The sequence below is a fragment of the Sebastes fasciatus genome, chromosome 9 (assembly GCF_043250625.1).
Source record: "Sebastes fasciatus isolate fSebFas1 chromosome 9, fSebFas1.pri, whole genome shotgun sequence".
NCBI classification, from domain to species: Eukaryota; Metazoa; Chordata; class Actinopteri; order Perciformes; family Sebastidae; genus Sebastes; species Sebastes fasciatus.
In genome coordinates this window covers 35,112,863-35,130,211 of record NC_133803.1, presented here as the reverse complement: position 1 = coordinate 35,130,211, position 17,349 = coordinate 35,112,863, and the positions used below count along the sequence as shown (strand labels likewise).

Genomic DNA, 17,349 nt, shown 5'->3' with positions numbered 1-17,349 from the left:
CCCTCTTTTGATGAAGACCATCGTGAACATCAATACAGGATCTGATGTGATAAATGATCTATAACTAAGAAGAGCTGCATAGCGGGGTGTGAACTGGGACTGCGCAACATTTTTCCAGACTTCATTAATCCCAGTGAGGACGTGAAGACATCAAGCATGAAGACTGTTTTTGAAGCCGCTGCATTTTACATTCAGTAAGCAGCCTGGCTTGTTTCAAGTCATCTGCATGTTATTTTTGAGAAGTTTTCTTAAAAGCATAGTTGCATTGAGACACTCGTAGCTGAGAGCTTAACTGCAGAGAAAGACCAACTTGAGGTCAAGTATGGCCAATATGCATCTGTCATGGCTGAGAAGAGAGACAATAAGACAGCAGGCAGGTTGGACGGATGTTTCTGGAAGGTTTAAGTGAACATCAGAAGCTCCACCTGCCCTGAGGGATGGAGGTCAGGTAAGAGTTATTTAAATCTCCCCCCCTGAGAAAGCAGAGAAGAGGGAACTGTCAGCTCTAAGTGGTGATGACTGACAGCCAGGAGAAGGAGAAAATGAAATGTTTCTTTGCCGACATGAAGAAAGATTTTGAGAGCCGCTGGAAAATAAAATAGTACTGAGATTGTAAAGTTGACCAAATTCTGAAAAGATATCCCATAAAAATAATGACCATTATCTTCAGTTCAGATAGAACCCACAACTTGTGAAGTGAAGTCCACGTGTTAGATGATACAAGAGAACACGTAGAGCGGTGCAGGAATGATGTATTTGTGTAGCCCAGCCAGGAAGTTAGCATCACACTGGGTTCCCTCAACTAAAAGCCAAGGGGATCGTTCCATTGGGTTTTGGATTATTGCAGAAAATAATCTCTATGGCAAACAAACATTAACATCTCTTCAGCTTGTGTTAACCACAGACCTGATTTTCAGGCATCTAAATAAAGACCCATTGACTTCCAGACGAGGGAACAGGAAGTGCTAAAATGCTAACTCATTTCCGGGTTTTAGGACTCTATTGGGAATGGTATGCATCTTTTTCGTCCTGTTGCTTAAATTAGTTTAGTGGCTCATCTCCAGTGTGCTTTCATTCCTCCCGTATCACTAGATTTCTGCAGCGGCGGGGGAGTCCACATTAACAGTATGTCTGAAAAAGCCTCTGAGGCTCTGAGAGGGCAATGCATTATCTATGTTTCCACTGTTTACCTCTCATGAGAAAGAAACAAGGCAGATAATCACAAGTAAAACTCTTCTACTTCTATATGGTATCCATTAATATCAAGTGGAACAAGGCAATGATGAAGGAGTCTATACGTGCTGGCTCAAAAAAACGTTGCTGAATAAATTAGTGTGAAAATAGAAGGAACAGAAAGATTCAGAAATCAATTAAACACCTTACTTCCATATAACAAGACGGCATAATGACAGCCTCAGGGAGAGATCATCAGGCACAGCAGAAATCAGTTAGGTCATGTGTTTGGGAGCATCTCCAAAATAAAGAAGGGAATGATAGGAAGCTGCCTTTCAGTATAGAGTAAATGAGATAATAAAAATCTCCCTTCCCTTTAACAACTACTCTCTATACCAGCTTGTTAACAGCCCTGAGCGAGACTGACGCAGTAGGAACCACAACCATCATGTGCCTAAGAGCACCAACAGCAGAGAAACAAGGAGTTCTTCAGGCAAAGGTACAAGAGCAGTCGGGCGACCGTAGCTTCAGCAGTAACGCTAATTACTCATAAAAGTTATTTTGCCTGATAAACAAAACATATTCATAACGGAGGATGAGCTTTCGTGGTTGCTGGCAAATTAAACTGCTCTCTTCATTAGACCTATGTTTTAATTCATTTTCCTGTTTTTGTTCCTTTCATTTTATCACTGAGCCAGCAGCATCATCTAACCCAGTGGTTCCCAACCTGGGGGTCCCGACTCCCGCTAGGGGCTGCCAAACCTTCACAGGGGGGTCGCAAGGCCTTCTTGATTATAAGGAGTGTTTTTTTAATATATACAGTTGGCCTAAGTCTCAGCATTTCATTCATATATGTGAAGAAAACTAAATGAAATCGTCATTTTTAAAGTTTGGATTATTTTTTAAGATATAAACAGAAGGCTTGTCGCGGTAGTCGGTGATACCGTTGTTACACGGTGGTCGGGCACACACCGATTACATGACGTACCCACCACCCCCACCGTTATTTTGCTATTTTACAGAAATAAAACCTATTTAGTTATTTTTTGTGTAACATCGCCGTGTTATCAATACATAGTTGGACGACGGACGCTACAAACTGAAAGTGAATGAGAGAGTTGACAGACGATGGCGGAGGATTTGGTGTCCAAGTGAAAACAAAAGCGCCCTTTTGGCAATATTTCAGATTTAAACCGAATGCTATAAGGGAATATTATACATAACATTAACGAGGTAATCGGTGAGAGGAGGACGGAGCGGTCACAGCCGGTGTGCGCGGCGGAGCAGCACCGGGTGGAAACCTGCAGCACCATAGCAAAAGCTCTACCGGAAAGGCCAGACACACTGTCATTCAACGTTAAAGGTCAAAGTAAGCACCGCTCTACATATACGGAACATCATCTTTTCTTGTAAAATGCACCGGTGATGACACAAGTTTATTAACCAGTGGGAAAATTTCCTCACCGTCACAAGTTCTTAAAAATCCCCTGATGCAATATTTAAATAATCTGATGAAAACTCATCCAGATCGTTCAATTTACTCAAACTTGTTCTGTACTGTTATTGTTATGCACTGAATATCCATAAAATGCATCACTTATTCAGGGGTCGTCAGTTTACTCAATGAAAGAAAAGGGATCCCCTGCGATGTGACAATTAGCCCACAGAAATTACAGAGCGAAGTAAAGAATCTAGGGTATGCATTGGTCTGCAGAAGGATTCTACTACTGTTCTTGTTCTACCAAAGGGGATGTGATAAATGACCACCACTCTGACCACAAAGTCATCAATCAAGAGCTCCTAACTTTTCCAGAAGCCCAGAGGGGCAGGTACAATAAAGACAGAGAATTTACTGGCCTGCAGAGACATCTTTGTTTCACAGAAGAGGAGAGTAGGGGAGGGAACTTTTAATTCCAGAGAAGGAAACATGTTTTAGCTGCAGCAGGTTGAACATCCTGAATTGCTCCTGCAACAACTAAATGTTTTACGAACAGGGTTTCCAAACTGTAACATCAGTACATTTGTGTTGTTTGCTCTGCCATCCTGAGACACACATACATTCATCAGCCTGCAGACGCTGCAGCAGCGCTCTGCAGGCTGATAAATGATGAGCAGTCTCCAGGGCCATGTGTTTCTCTGCCTGACAGCAGTAGAGACAGACACACCAGCACAGTTTTCATCACATTTAACACCCCATTGACTGCTTCACAACCCTGCAATGTTTCATGTCTCTTGGTGTGTGTGTGTGGGAGTGGGTGTGTAAATGCCTGTTTGTGTCCATAATTGCAGCACAGAACAACTACACTTGGGCGGATTCCACTGCAACGCAGTTAAAGTGACATTATCGGAAAGAGAGACAGAAGTGAGGGGAGGCAGAGAGAAGAGAGAGAGAGATCAAGTAACAAAGGAAGAGAGGGAGACGGAGAGGAGATAAGAGTGGTACAGAGAAAGAAGAGCATTAATGATAGTGTGAGAGCTGCCCCGGATGACAGCAGTGGGCTTGGTGAACAGAAACAGAATCACAAGAGGAGGAGATGAGGAGTACAAGCTGTACTGGAGAGGACTAAACAATCAGCAGAGTTAAATCAGCTGCAAATGTTAGAATTAAGGAAGTGATAAGCAAGCACACTAATTAAAACAACTCGAGTATCAACTATGAAAACACATGTTTGTGTTCGTCCAAGTTCTGGCATTTTACTGGCATCAGTTCAGTTCCAAAAAACATTCAAACAAATCACTGACTGAAGCCTTAAAATCAGACTAAACCAAAGAAGATGGAAGAAATTCAATTATTATTCTCTCCCCAAACCCACACAACCCAAATTGTGTGTGGTTTCCCCCAGAATTTCTGCACAACAGAAACGACTGCTCCGTACTATAAGCTGGCAGTGAAAACATCTCCTGGTGCCAAACTTTATACTCAGGAATGTGTCGAGGCCTTCGCATTTGAATAGAATGGAGAGCCACGTCAGACCAAGTTGGCAGGAGGATGTTTCTCTGGCAGAGACGTGATGGACGCTTGCCATAACGCACACATGTTCAACAGAAGACAACATGTCACAGCCTGACACACGCTGGTCACTTCCACTGAAACGGTGAAGCATTACTCAACTCAAACTGACAGACAGATGTTGGACTGTGGCCTCCAGGACTGACATTCATTTACACACATCTGCATCTTTGTCATTTAGCAACACTTTTATTCAGCGACAATGAGTGAGCAAGTAGACATTCAGTTTAGTACTTTCAGTACTTTCATAGCCCAAGAAAAATACTTGTTTTGTAAAACATAAATTAAATGTATGTAAAAGCGATTAGAAACATAAGCAGTGTTTCTCACATAGAGTTTACTTTGGCGGGCCGCCCATATACTGTATTAACCACCACCTAAGTACATTTGGTGGACTTAAGTGGACTAGTAGAGGCAGAATGCTGCTCGGGAGCGATTGAAAAGCCCCGCTCTGCTGGAGCAGCCGTCTGTGCTGGAAGGACCCACGGCGGAGCTGCAGGACTACGATGCAGCGGCCCCGACATGCTGCTGAACTCTGCTCACCTGGGACTGGATCCCCCGGTATAATATACTGCTGCACGGGCTTCACGTCATGGAGGATGTTCCCACTGTAACGTACTGGGCGCTGCGTCACCCCTCACTGGATTGACAGGCTTCTAGTGACTTTACGCACACACATAAGGTTCGTTCTCTTCCAGACTGCAGTGATTGTTTTTAATAAATCTTTATAAGACATTGTTTTATTGGTATTTTTCGTTGAACATAACGGTCTTGTCGCTGATCTTTCTCCGAGACTCCCACATGGCCGACTTTTTCCTTTCATTTCTATTTGTAAACAAACCACACGTGTGCACGCCGGCACCCGCCATCAGATAAACATCAGCCACTGTCATCGTGAATGTCATCTTATTAGCTGATAGGCTGATGGCAGTCAACAAGGCGATACCGATGTTCGGCAAAGATAAATCGGTGCATCTCTATTCATAAATCATCTCCTTTTCAGTAGATAAACATTTGTATTTGGACCCTAGCAAAGCCGTTTCCATTGCAAGTGTGAAATTCCCATCAATTTTCTATCACAAAGTGAATGAAAGAATGAAACACACGGCTGCTTTGGTGTATAATGAATAACTAACTTAGGCTGATAATGTGTGACACATCTATCAAGTGTTGCAGTGGTGCTATGACAATCCACAGGTTAACTGCTGAGAAAGAAATCAATTCCTACTCCGAAGGAATCCACAGCGGGACCACTGCACACCTCGTAGGAAAAGTGTTAATCTGCTCGAGTCTGAGGAGAGTCTCTAAATCCCTATGAAATGACTAATGTGTGTGTATGTGCACCTTCAGGGTTTCTGCACAGTCCTTGATTGATATGAAGACATCTACCGTCCCCGTCCTGTCATGTGGCAGTGAGGGAAGCAGTCCTGATTAGCCACGCTTGCCTATAGCCAGACAGAATTACCATGTAATCAATAGCAACTCTGTGTTGTTTCCAGCGTATAACTTATATCCTCGCCACGCGTGTCAACACGTCTGTTAGCGGCAATGACACTTGTTGGCTTCTGACGATGTTTTCAAACTAAATTTTACCAGACAGGTTGACTAACAACACATTCTTGCTCAAAAGCAGCAGCCTCAGGGGAATACTGAAAGCATTCATGCTTCATTTCACACTGAGTTGCACCCTCTTTAAGTAAGGGACAGAAAAGTGTGCCTCACTTACTGCACTCCTACTCAGATACCTAGTATTGCTAGGTATCTGAGGGTTTGAACCAACAACTATCTGGTTACAAGCTTATATTTCTAGACATTAGGATACAGCCCGGTCTAAAACAACAACAACAACAAAACAGGATATAATCCTTTCTGATGACAACTTGTTGAACAGGGGGTTTGACCAAACAATCTGTAATGCAGGGTTTGAAACCAGCACTCACCAGTGAGTTAACTTTGCTGCCAGACTATAATGAACTTTGCTCCTCACTATACCAACACAGCAAGTCATTTTCAGGCCAAAGTTTGAGTTTTGACACTCTCATTTGCTACAAGAAGAAGACTGTACACTGCGTCCGTCCCAATTAATAATATGATCAAAAAAAGCACGAGGTGTGTGGTGCATTCAAGAGCTAACGAAAAGCTCTGACTGACTGAAAACTCAGAATTGGATGCTGGACATAATGCATTGACAATCTATGGTATCAGACAAAAAAGTTGGTGCATATGTGTAAGCATGCACACACAACCCACAGACGTTTCCACACATCAATGCACACAGGAAGACTTATCAAATCAATGCTAAAAGACAGATATGGTCCTTGGACACAGTTATAAGAGATGCAAGAGAGAGCCAACTGCTTCACAGCAGCAGCAGCAGGAGTGAGATATTAAACTATTAAAGCAGGCAGACCTTCCACTGCTCCATCACACCAGTATGCATGTAGAATATTTGCTTAAGCCTTAATAAAAAAATGTTTCTCTGAGCCTCTGAGAGTTATATGTGGAAAGAATTATGCTTACAGGATATTAGTTTTTTTTCACCTATGTTGATGATAAAACGGACATAATATACACGATACAAGCAGGATATCTGCTCAGCTAGTTCTTTGTGTAGCCAATGAGCCTTGGTCAGTGGCATCAGTTGAGATAAATAAAGAGGTGGGATCACTAATCTCAAAACTATGACACTTAAAGGCAAAGCCTATAGTGCACCTATATTAATATTTTATTTACAACTTGGATATGTGACTGATTCCATCCATATTATGACTTTAAACTCTGTCCTAGGGATGTCCATAGTTAACCGTTTAACCGTTAACCGACATTAAGAATTTTAACCGATTAACGCTATCGGTTAAAAGAAATGTTAATAGTTAATTAAAAAGCTGAGCGGCTCGTCTCTTTAAGGAGAAAAGCTGGTCCACCTTAAAAGCCCACCTTAAGAGGCGGAGCCGGAGTTGCAGGATACAGGAAGTCGGCTCCGGTCTCTCGGGCTCGCTTGGTTGGAGTGGAGGAGTTGTAGTTTCGTAGCATTTATTCACCGACAAATAAACTGTCCACACACTGCTACACCTACGTTCACAGCTAGAACGCCACCAACAACCTCACACTCACCACCAACACACACACGGTCTGTTGGACACTCGCCAAAGTTACTCAGACTATGTGTGGCGGCGGCGGCGAGCACGAAGCCTCTGGCAATGCTAGAGCTGCTAACGTAGCACAAACATACACACTGTTTGTTGGAAACTCACTAAAGTTCCGCCGGGCAGACACACAGCTGACAACCTGCTAAACTAAACTAAATGTGCGGTGGAGACTTTTACTGGGAAAGTGGCTGCATGTCCGCGACACTACACGCAGCATCCCTACTTTGTCCTTTCAATCATTTATTGTAGTCTGATATTGATTTCCCATTATCATCCTCCCATTGATTGATTGTTAAATGTTTTATTAGATAATGATAGTTCCAAAACCGAACAGTATTACAGATTAGCAAATCAGAGAAACATGTGATGCAAGCATTAGCATCTAACTGAGGTGTAAAGGCCAGATTATACATGTAGCTAACTATACATAGACAGTACAATCAAGAAAACAGTGAAATAAGGTGCAGAAAGATGCATGTTTGTAAGAAAATCAACAGTAGAAACACAGAAAATTAGTCAGTTTATCCATTTTTATAGAGGTCAAAATATAAAAACTGCTATCATGTGCCAAGGAGGTTTGATTTCTAGCCCTGACCTGAATGATCAGAATTACCTGCTACAGATGAAAACACTGTTATTTTTTCATCAAAGATGTTCTCAAGTTTCAGAGAGGCAGTGCTGCAACACCGTTAATGGTGCTTCATTTCACCGGCAAACACAAACACTGAACTCATTAATGTTTTAATGGTTGGTCTGAATTGATTCTGGAGTCTGAAATGGGAGTGTGAGAGGAATGCTAACTCCCTCTGCTCTGCAGAGGAGTCGACTACAGCAACTAAGGCAACAGATAAAGACCAAAAATTACTTTACAAACATAGATATCTATGATAAACAGTCACTCCCCCAATCCTAGGCTCCTAGTCTGTCACCACTTTGCTTCCATCTCAAGATAAAAGGAGCTTGTAGAAAAAGAAATTGTAGAGGGGAGAAATAAGCTGAAACCTCTCTAAAGTGGTGAAATCATTGATTTGCTAGAAGTCAGAAAACTCTCTCACACACTCACAGACTGCCTCCGTCACCAATTCAACATTTAGCCACCGATAAGGGCCGACTAGTGCAAATGCTATCAGCAGTATCACATAAACTGTCAGCAACAGGCGCTTAACAACAGACCAGACCAGACCTCTCCATCTGCAGGTGACATTCCCAGATGCTCCAATTAGGAATCCTCTTAAAAGGGCACATTTTGCTTTGAGGTGTTGCACAAAGAGCCATATCAATTATTATGCATCATGTAACCTCGCAGGTCACTGCTCTGTAACTCATCTTAACTACTGTATGATGTAGGAAAAAAATACTTTAAAGAAGTGAAGCTCCATCCAGAGAAAGACAGAGAGAGGCCACATTACCTGAGGTCATTAAGAAAGATTCAAGCATTTATTCTGGCTGGATGAAAATGCTCATGCAAGCTCACTCCAGCCCAAATCCACATGAGAAGAGGAGTCGAGCGACTTATTACACCTAAGACTCCAGAAGAAACTGTCTGAAAATGTGCACCTTAAAGGCCCTGACAAACCAAGCTGACGGTCGGCCGTCGGACACTTTGGGGCCGTCGGTGTCCTTCGGCCTAGTTTTTCCAGTGTGTACCGCCGTGTCCCGTGTCGGGAGTTTTTTCGGCCGATTCAGCATGTTGAATCGGCGGCGGAGCTCGTCAGTGAGAGAAATCACTCTGATTGGCTGTTCAGCTTCAACGAATCAGTGCACGAAGAGAAACGGAAGTGAAGAAAGCAAGAAAAGTAAAGCACCACCGCCTGCTGGTGTGAAGAGTTATGTCCTCTCACGCAGGCGCAGAACGTACGTGGTAATTGACCGTTGGCTGTAGTCTTTGCATTGCATTCAAATGCAGCTTGTCGGCCAAGCCGCAACGTGAGGCGACGCAACATTGCCGCTAGTTCTTTGATGTCGGCTTGGTGTGTCTGGGCCTCAACATCCAGGAGAAACTGTATGAAAATGTGCACCTTTAACCCCATATTTAAACGATATCGCGTCACCACTCTCTCTATGATGGCCGACTTTTCACTCCGCCTTGGCCGTTTGATTTCCGACTTGGTCGGACAGCACGCCGTATGAATTAGCTCTGATTGAGTGAACGCTGGCCCTAAAGCAGGGGAATCACACAGGAAGAACCAAACACACACAGCAGAGCAGACGCTTGAACTTCTCACCTTTTGATTGTTTGAAGTGCCCTAAATCATCTAGACTTTAGAGATTAATCTACGGAGCCTTTGAGTGTCGGCCAAGTGTGCAAAAAGCTTTCACATTTCACACAATGTACATTCAAAGCACCCACATCTATGGCCACACATACGTGTTCAGCCTTTCTTCCTGTGACTGATGCCAGAAATGAGACGGCTGTAGGTTTTCAGAAATCACTTCTGAGGGCTTCAGGATTTGAGATCCATTCGAGCTCTGGGGACTGTTTCCAGCCTGCGTAGATGGAAAGTTTCCACTGCAACAATAACATACCGTACCGATGAAGTCCAAGGAAGGCAGAAAGCGTGCGCCAACGCTTCCTCACACACTATGAGCCAGGCGTGCCGTGCACGCATACACACACACATATCAAAGACGAGCAGAGACCCTGAGGGAGCACTCAGCCACGCACTACTTGTATCAGAGGTTATCTAAATACTATTTTATGCCGTGAAGCTGACATTTAAGATGAGTGGTAGCATCACACATTGGCTGACAACAGAAATGGGCATGATGACAAGACTTTTTACTTGAAGAACAAAAACAGCACTTATTAATCCATCTCCAAGGGTTACTAAATTTAGATGTTATCTTTATCACTGTTATCACAAACTACTACAGATAAGAACTAAATTATGTAACAACACATGGCTATATATATATTTATATATATATATACATATTTCTTCCATTGAATAACATCAGAGTTCTGCTCCGATTGCAAAACAAAGCATACTACTGACAGTGTGCTGAGCCCACCCACCCTTTGCTCTGGGAAGAGATGTACATTTTTCTCATTCCATTCTCCAACACGTTAACATCTGTCCCAGGTCTAAGCTCTGTGGGGTTGTGTTAGTCACGCCTACGGCATGCCGTTTGGGAATCCGTGTCTGCAGGCTACATCTTTACTTCACAAGTCCTCATTTTTCACTCATTACAGGACACATACCTGCAGGCTCAAGTGTAGCATACAAACACCCATCTCACCACACCTCTGAAAACACACCCGATAGCTCCTCCAACTCCTTGCAGTGTCTATCATTCATTCATTCTTTACTACAGAAAAGGGATGTCACGGTGAGGACATTTTCCCATCAGTTAATAACCTTGTGACAACACCGGTGTTACCGATTACACCGGACATTTTACAAGAAAAGATGACGGTCAATATCAGTAGTGCTTATCGTCTTGTCTGTCAACTCTCTCTCATCCCGTGAAAAGTGTGTGAAATCTGACTTCCCCAACACTTTCAGTTTGTAGCGTCTGTATATGTATTGATAACACGGTGCTGATATGCGAAAATGAACTAAATGGGTTTCATTTCTATAAAAAAAAAAGCAAAACGACGTGAGAGCAGTGGGTAAGTTATGTAATCAGTGTAACGCCAGTAACACCGACTACCGCGGCAAGCCTACTCCAGAAATATCTTTGGGTTGTACTTTTAAACATAGAGGTTGAAGGAAAAGATGCTACACTACTTATTATAGATGATGTCAGTGTGTGGACATTTGCTGTTATTGTTTCTAACAACGTTTACAACTTTAAACTTATAAGTCAGGGCCATTGTCTTAGTGTAAATAAAAAATAATCTCTTCAAATGTTATCAAGATTAAATATATTGATTATTTTATATTATATATATAGTGTTTCCCCCCTAGAGGGTCCGAGTGAGGTCCACCCACCACAGTCTCACAAAATCCTGTGGGAAACACTGACATTTATGATTCTCCACTTTAGCCGTGCTTGTTTTTCATTATGCACCAAAATACCACGGCAGATTATTTGTATGTGAAAACCTACATGGCAATGAAACTGTTTCTTCTTCTTTTGCAAATAGCATGGACACAAAAACTGTGACAAATGGGGAGATATAGAGAAAACTGTGCTACAAGCAAGCTGACAAGATTGACTTTTCAGTCAGGAGTTTATTGTTCAGCATTTGCTTTCATTGTTTCTAACAATGTTTCTAACTTTAAACTTATAAGTCAGGACCTTAGTGTCAACAAAAATATCTCTTCAGATGTTATTAAGAATGGGATATTTTGATTTTATTATATTCAGTGTTTCCCCCTAGAGGGTCCGAGCGAGGTCCACCCACCACAGTCTCACCAAATCCTGTGGGAAACACTGATATTTATGATTCTTGACTTTTGCAGTACTTGTTTTTCGTTATGCACTGAAAAACCAAGGCAAATTAGTTGCATGTGAAAACCTACTTGGCAATAAACCTGTTTCTTTTTCTTTAGCAAATAGCATGGACACAAAAATTGGGACAAGTGGGGGAAAACTGTGCTACAAGAAAGCTGACAAAAGTGACATGTCAGCAGATTGTTGTAGATTATGTCAGTGTGCAGACACACCGTCACTGTTCGTAACACTGTTTACAACTTTAAACGTATAAATCAGGGCCATTGTCTTAGTGTAAATAAAGATTATCTCTTCAAATGTTATCAAGAACTAAATATTTTGATTATATTATATTCAGTGTTTCCCCCTAGAGGGTCCGAGCGAGGTCCACCCACCACAGTCTCACAAAATCCTGTGGGAAACACTGACATTTATAATTCTTGACTTTTCATTATGCACCAGAATACCATGGCTAATGACTTGTATGTGAAAACCTATTTGGCAAAATAACTTTTTTTTCTTTTTGCAAACAACATGTACGCAAGAATTGTGACAAGTGGGAGAAAACTGTGCTACAAGAAAGCTGACAAGAGTGACTTTTCAGTCAGCAGCTCATATTTTCAGTAGATACACTATAAAGACTACGCAAGGAAGCTCCTGTAATGTTTTATCTTTCTACACATGATCTATTTGCTGATATAATAGTGCAAAGAATAATAGCTCTCATAGTTTCCCTGGTTCCAGTGAGGTCAGAAGTCAAGATCAGATTCCCTACAGCATCCTTAGAGCTGGTCGGTGTTTAGTGGTTTGCTCGAGGACATTTCAGGAGAGCTGGGACTGCTTGAACCACGGCCCGTCAGGTTGAAGGAAGGAACGGAGATCTTTCTGCCTCTTTTCGGGCGGCTGTGGCTCAGAGAGTAGAGCAGGTCGTCCACCAATCGGAAGGTCGGTGGTTCGATCCCCAGCTGCTCCGGGTCACATGTCGATGTGTCCTTGAGCAAGACACTTCACCCCAAATTGCTCCCGAAGGCATAGCATTCACATAGTGTGAATGAGTATTTAGATCAGATCCTGATGGGCAAAGTTGGCACCTTAACAGCCTCTGTCATCAGTGTATGAATGTGTGTGTGAATGGGTGAATGCTGACATGTAGTGTAAAGCGCTTTGAGTGGTCGGAAGACTAGAAAAGCGCTATATAAATGCAAGTCCATTTACCATTGGTGCACAAGAAGAAGAAGAAAAAACATAGCAATTTTACAAGGCAGCCGGGCCCCTCCCAGCATGCAGACATGCCTGCACACCAAGGAGACTGAATGTGTGTGTGTGAATTATGGCCACTAGGAACGAGCTCAGCATTCCAGCACACACACACACACACACACACACACACACACACACACACAGTTTTCATGAGGCTTAAATGACAGCACTGTGGTCGACTGTTGACTCCCCAAAAAACACTCACCATTTCTTAGTGCATTCCACCATCAGCTCCTGATAGGAAGCCACGAACTGGAACTTGGAGGCATGCTTCCCCACACGTTGCAGTCTCTTCCACACCGAGGCCATGTTGTTCTTTGGGGAGCGGGTGGTTTCTGTGCACCTATCCCGTCCTGGACTTCCTTCTTTGGGCTTTCCTCCCTGCACGAATTCACGCTCAGTGTTTTATAGGAATCTGAGCATATCCAACCCGCACATAACTAATGTTTTTAAGCACATTTGATTATAAAAAAAGATAAAGACTGCACATCCATCCAGTTGTGGCTGCTGGTCTTTAAAAGCTGAAATCTGTGCAGCAGTGGAGGAGATCTGATTTGAAGGCGAGCATCATGTTGTGAAGAAATGTTACTCCATAATGTAGAAAAAGGCGTGATGAGTAATCCACTTGGTATTAATGTAATATTTCCATCTGGTGATCGTCCTGCAGATTAAAGAAAGAAAAGAAAGGAGCACAGTCAGTGGAGCAACAGCAGGACTGAACAGCCCTGGAGCATCCTGCTGATATCTAACATTAATAATAATAATAATTATTTTATTTGTAGAGCACTTTTCAAGCACAAAGCACTTTCCAAGGAAATTCACAACATGTACAACAGAATACACTGAAACATAAATAATTAAATAAAAAACAATAGAAGGGAAAATAAAGAAACAAGCATATACATATTCATACAGTTACATATACACACATATATATATACACATATACACACACACATCAGCATACAGAAGACTATAACTCAGCTGATTGAAAAGCCATTCAACCTTAAACTCCCCCAGACAACATAACATCTCCTCTGTTGCAGTCTGTAGCAGCAGAGGAGTTAAACCAACCCGTTCATCTCCTAACAGAACAGAACTCTGACTGGATGTGAGAGAATGTGTGGACTCTCCTGCTGCCGGGTGGAGGCTAGTTACTGGAGTAGCAAGCTAACTGTGGATGTTTGATAATATAAAATATGAATGTGTGTCATTAAAACATTAACAGAGAAGCAGTGACGTTACATTACAATAAGTCGTGTTGACTATGAAGTCTACAGAAGCATTCACAGAGAGGCTCCAGTAGAAACTAGAACATTTAGTAAACATGGAATATTGTGAGGAATGTGTGATCCAGAGTGAATCCAGGGAGTAGCCGGAGCCGCTGCGCTCCGTTAACCGGGAGGATTCAGCTGCGATGCTAACCCGAGTTAACCCGAGCTAAACCGAGTTAACCCGAGTTAACCTGTTTAAACTAACCCGAGTTAAAGACCAGGCTGTCTGTGTGATGACACTCACCTCACCGTGATGTCCAGCGCCGTGTCCGGTAAGTGTCCTCATCCAGAGATGGAGAGAACCGGAGAGCTGAGTCTAAACACTGAACCAGCAGAGAGGAGCCGAGCTGGTTCCTCTCTCTCTGCAGCAGTACCGACAGCAGCCAGACGCACACACACACACTGCTGCTGCGCTGCTGAGGCTAGTGCTGCTGAGGCTAGTCTGATGCTAGATGCTAGCCTGCTAGATGCTAGCCTGCTAGATGCTAGCCTGCTAGATGCTAGCCTGCTAGATGCTAGCCTGCTAGATGCTAGCCTGCTAGATGCTACCCAGTGCTAGCCTGCTGCTAGCCTGATGCTAACCTAGTGCTAACCTAGTGCTAGCCTGCTGCCAGTTAGCCTGATGCTAGTTAGCCTGATGCTAGGTAGCCTGATGTAGCCTGATGCTAGTTAGCCTGATGCTAGGTAGCCTGATGCTAGTTAGCCTGATGCTAGGTAGCCTGCTGCTAGGTAGCCTGCTGCTAGCCATCACAACAGCTCTTGCTCTCCTGAGGTGAACAGGTAAAGGTGAGAGTAGAGCTCTGGAACATCTGTTCGAGCTGCTTCCTCCTGAAACACACTAACAGCCTTCACTCCTCCTCCAGCAGGAACCCTCACACAGCAGAGCAGAGGAGTCCAGATGTGCTCAGAGTTTTGTTCCTCTGGATGGATGATATATATTGTTTATTTTTTTTTTTATTTCAAAATGACAGTATCCATAGTAACAGCAGAAAACATTAAAAACGTTTACATACAAAAGAAGCATAGTGAAAACATAAACAAAGAGGTGTGTCTAACATTAAAGGATAACAGAAATGAAACAAAAAAACATAAAATAATAATAAAAAACACAATACAAATAAATAAATAAGTAGATAATAATAAAAAAAAGACCAGGCGAGAGTATGACAATAATTTCACTTAAAAACTTTAAAGATATATATTATACATTCATTGTTTTCATTGCTTTTTTTTGTTTTGTGAGGAAGAAATTGTTGACAGATATAATTCCATTTCTTTTATAAATACAAAGACATTCGTTTTTTTTTGGTAAATTTACACTTGTGAATGTGGAACTTTGCGAGAATAAAATATTAAATTAATAAGAAAAAATGCATTACTGTCTTTGTCACTGTAACCATAGCAACAAAATATAATATTTCTACAGTACAGTGTTAAAATCTGAGAAAATGTTAACTAGTATAAAATTATTGACATCTTTCCACAATTCACATGTAAATTTACAGGACCAGAATAGAGGAGAGCAAGTTTCAGGATGTGATTCGCAGAAGGAGCAATTTACATCTAGCTAAATGTCACTCTTTAACTTCTGTAAGGAATGTTTCACTGTGGATGATGATGATGGGAACCGACGTTCAAAACGACTTCCGGTCGTGGTTTGTAAAATAAAATCCTTACTGAAGAGCAGAAGTAGCTGATATAAACACAGATAGACATATGTGTGCTCTTTCATAATGAATCCACATTAAATGTAATCACAGTTGCTTGTTTCCTCATTTAAGAATATACATTCGAAACACATTGAGACGTTTGTTTTATTTTGAAGGCTAACCTCTGTACATCCGGTTACGTTTTTTTTTTAATTTGTTTTTTTTACTTATTTGCACATATATAAAACTGCACAAAATCAAGTCAATGAAGAAAAAAAGAAACAAGAAATGTGTCAGGAGAGATCAAGAGTTTCAACCCCAGGAGAAAAAACAATAACAAAAAAGGAAGAAAGATCTAAACTAACATCATTTTAAAAAAATACAATAAAAGTTAACAACAACAAGAAGTACACAAAATGAGCAGAAAAAGTAACCAAAGTGGAAAACAATCCAATAAAAACAATGAAATACATAAAAAAAAACAGTACAGAGAAAAAGAAAATATATCTAAACATATCAAAAGATGATTAGACATAATTAAATGTGATGATCATTTCCTTTTAAACTGTTCTAAGGATAACGAGCTCTTGATAACATGTATTTTGGTGTTCTTTGTTTCCATGGTGAGCTTGACGCAGCGTGTCGCCTCTCCATTGGTGGGATTCTTGAGCCATTTACAGATTGTTTTCTGATTCATGAGGCATTTCTGGGTTGATGTGTAAAACTGGTCAAATCCAACAAACAGCCTTCAAAGACTTTTAATCCTTGACTGTGTGAAAGTAGATAAAAACATACTGTGGTTTTTCCTTGCGATGATTGCTGCTGTCCTAAAGACTCAATCAGAAAGAGATTAAACTCTGTTATTAGTTCAGTATAAATCCCCGAAGTACAGCTTTTAAGCCAAATAATAAATTAATAAAGAAATAATCATAATAACTGACATTTATCATTAGATATTTCATTTCATTTCATTTCAAAATTTATTTCAAACATTTTTAAATAAAAAAAAAAAGAGAATGATCATACAAACAAGTGGACAGCAAGAAAAAAATAATATTTACATACAATGAAAAGCATAATCAAAAAATAAATTGTCAAACACTTGATGCCTCGGTTTACATATTCTAAAAGGAGTGAGAAGAAGTACAAATGTATTTAATCCCACTTTAACCCCTTCTCCATAAATCATTCATTGATAATTAACCAGCTTCCTTATTGAGCTAAACATATACTCTAATTAATTTTCCTAAACATGTCTAAATATAATATTTATTACCTTTTATCTCTGTCATACAAAAACATAAATTAATTACTGATATCATAAAATATAAATTCATTATTAATCCAGAATACCAATTCATTACTTATAAATGTATTTTAATCAAAATACAAATTCTTTACTTACATATTTATCTTAATCATATTGACTAGTTGTTATCTTTTCGTATATGCAC

At 41.2% G+C, this 17,349-nt stretch overlaps 1 protein-coding gene across 11 annotated transcripts in view; it reads right to left on the bottom strand.

The window, feature by feature from the left end:
• Nucleotides 1-14,964, bottom strand: part of ehbp1 (EH domain binding protein 1) — a 214,003-nt gene extending 199,039 nt beyond the window's left edge. For 5 of the 11 annotated variants that reach the window (XM_074647434.1, XM_074647436.1, XM_074647440.1 and 2 more), the window contains exons 1-2: nt 14,491-14,695; nt 13,178-13,633 (exon numbers count right to left, since the gene is read on the bottom strand). In XM_074647434.1, coding sequence (XP_074503535.1) covers nt 13,178-13,281 — 104 coding nt within the window. In that variant the 5' untranslated portion in view covers nt 13,282-13,633; nt 14,491-14,695. Of the gene's footprint in view, nt 1-13,177; nt 13,634-13,929; nt 14,039-14,490 lie in introns of those variants that run through there. The other 6 variants (XM_074647439.1, XM_074647444.1, XM_074647443.1 and 3 more) reach the window with 4 other exon arrangements.
• Nucleotides 14,965-17,349: the final 2,385 nt, after the last annotated feature.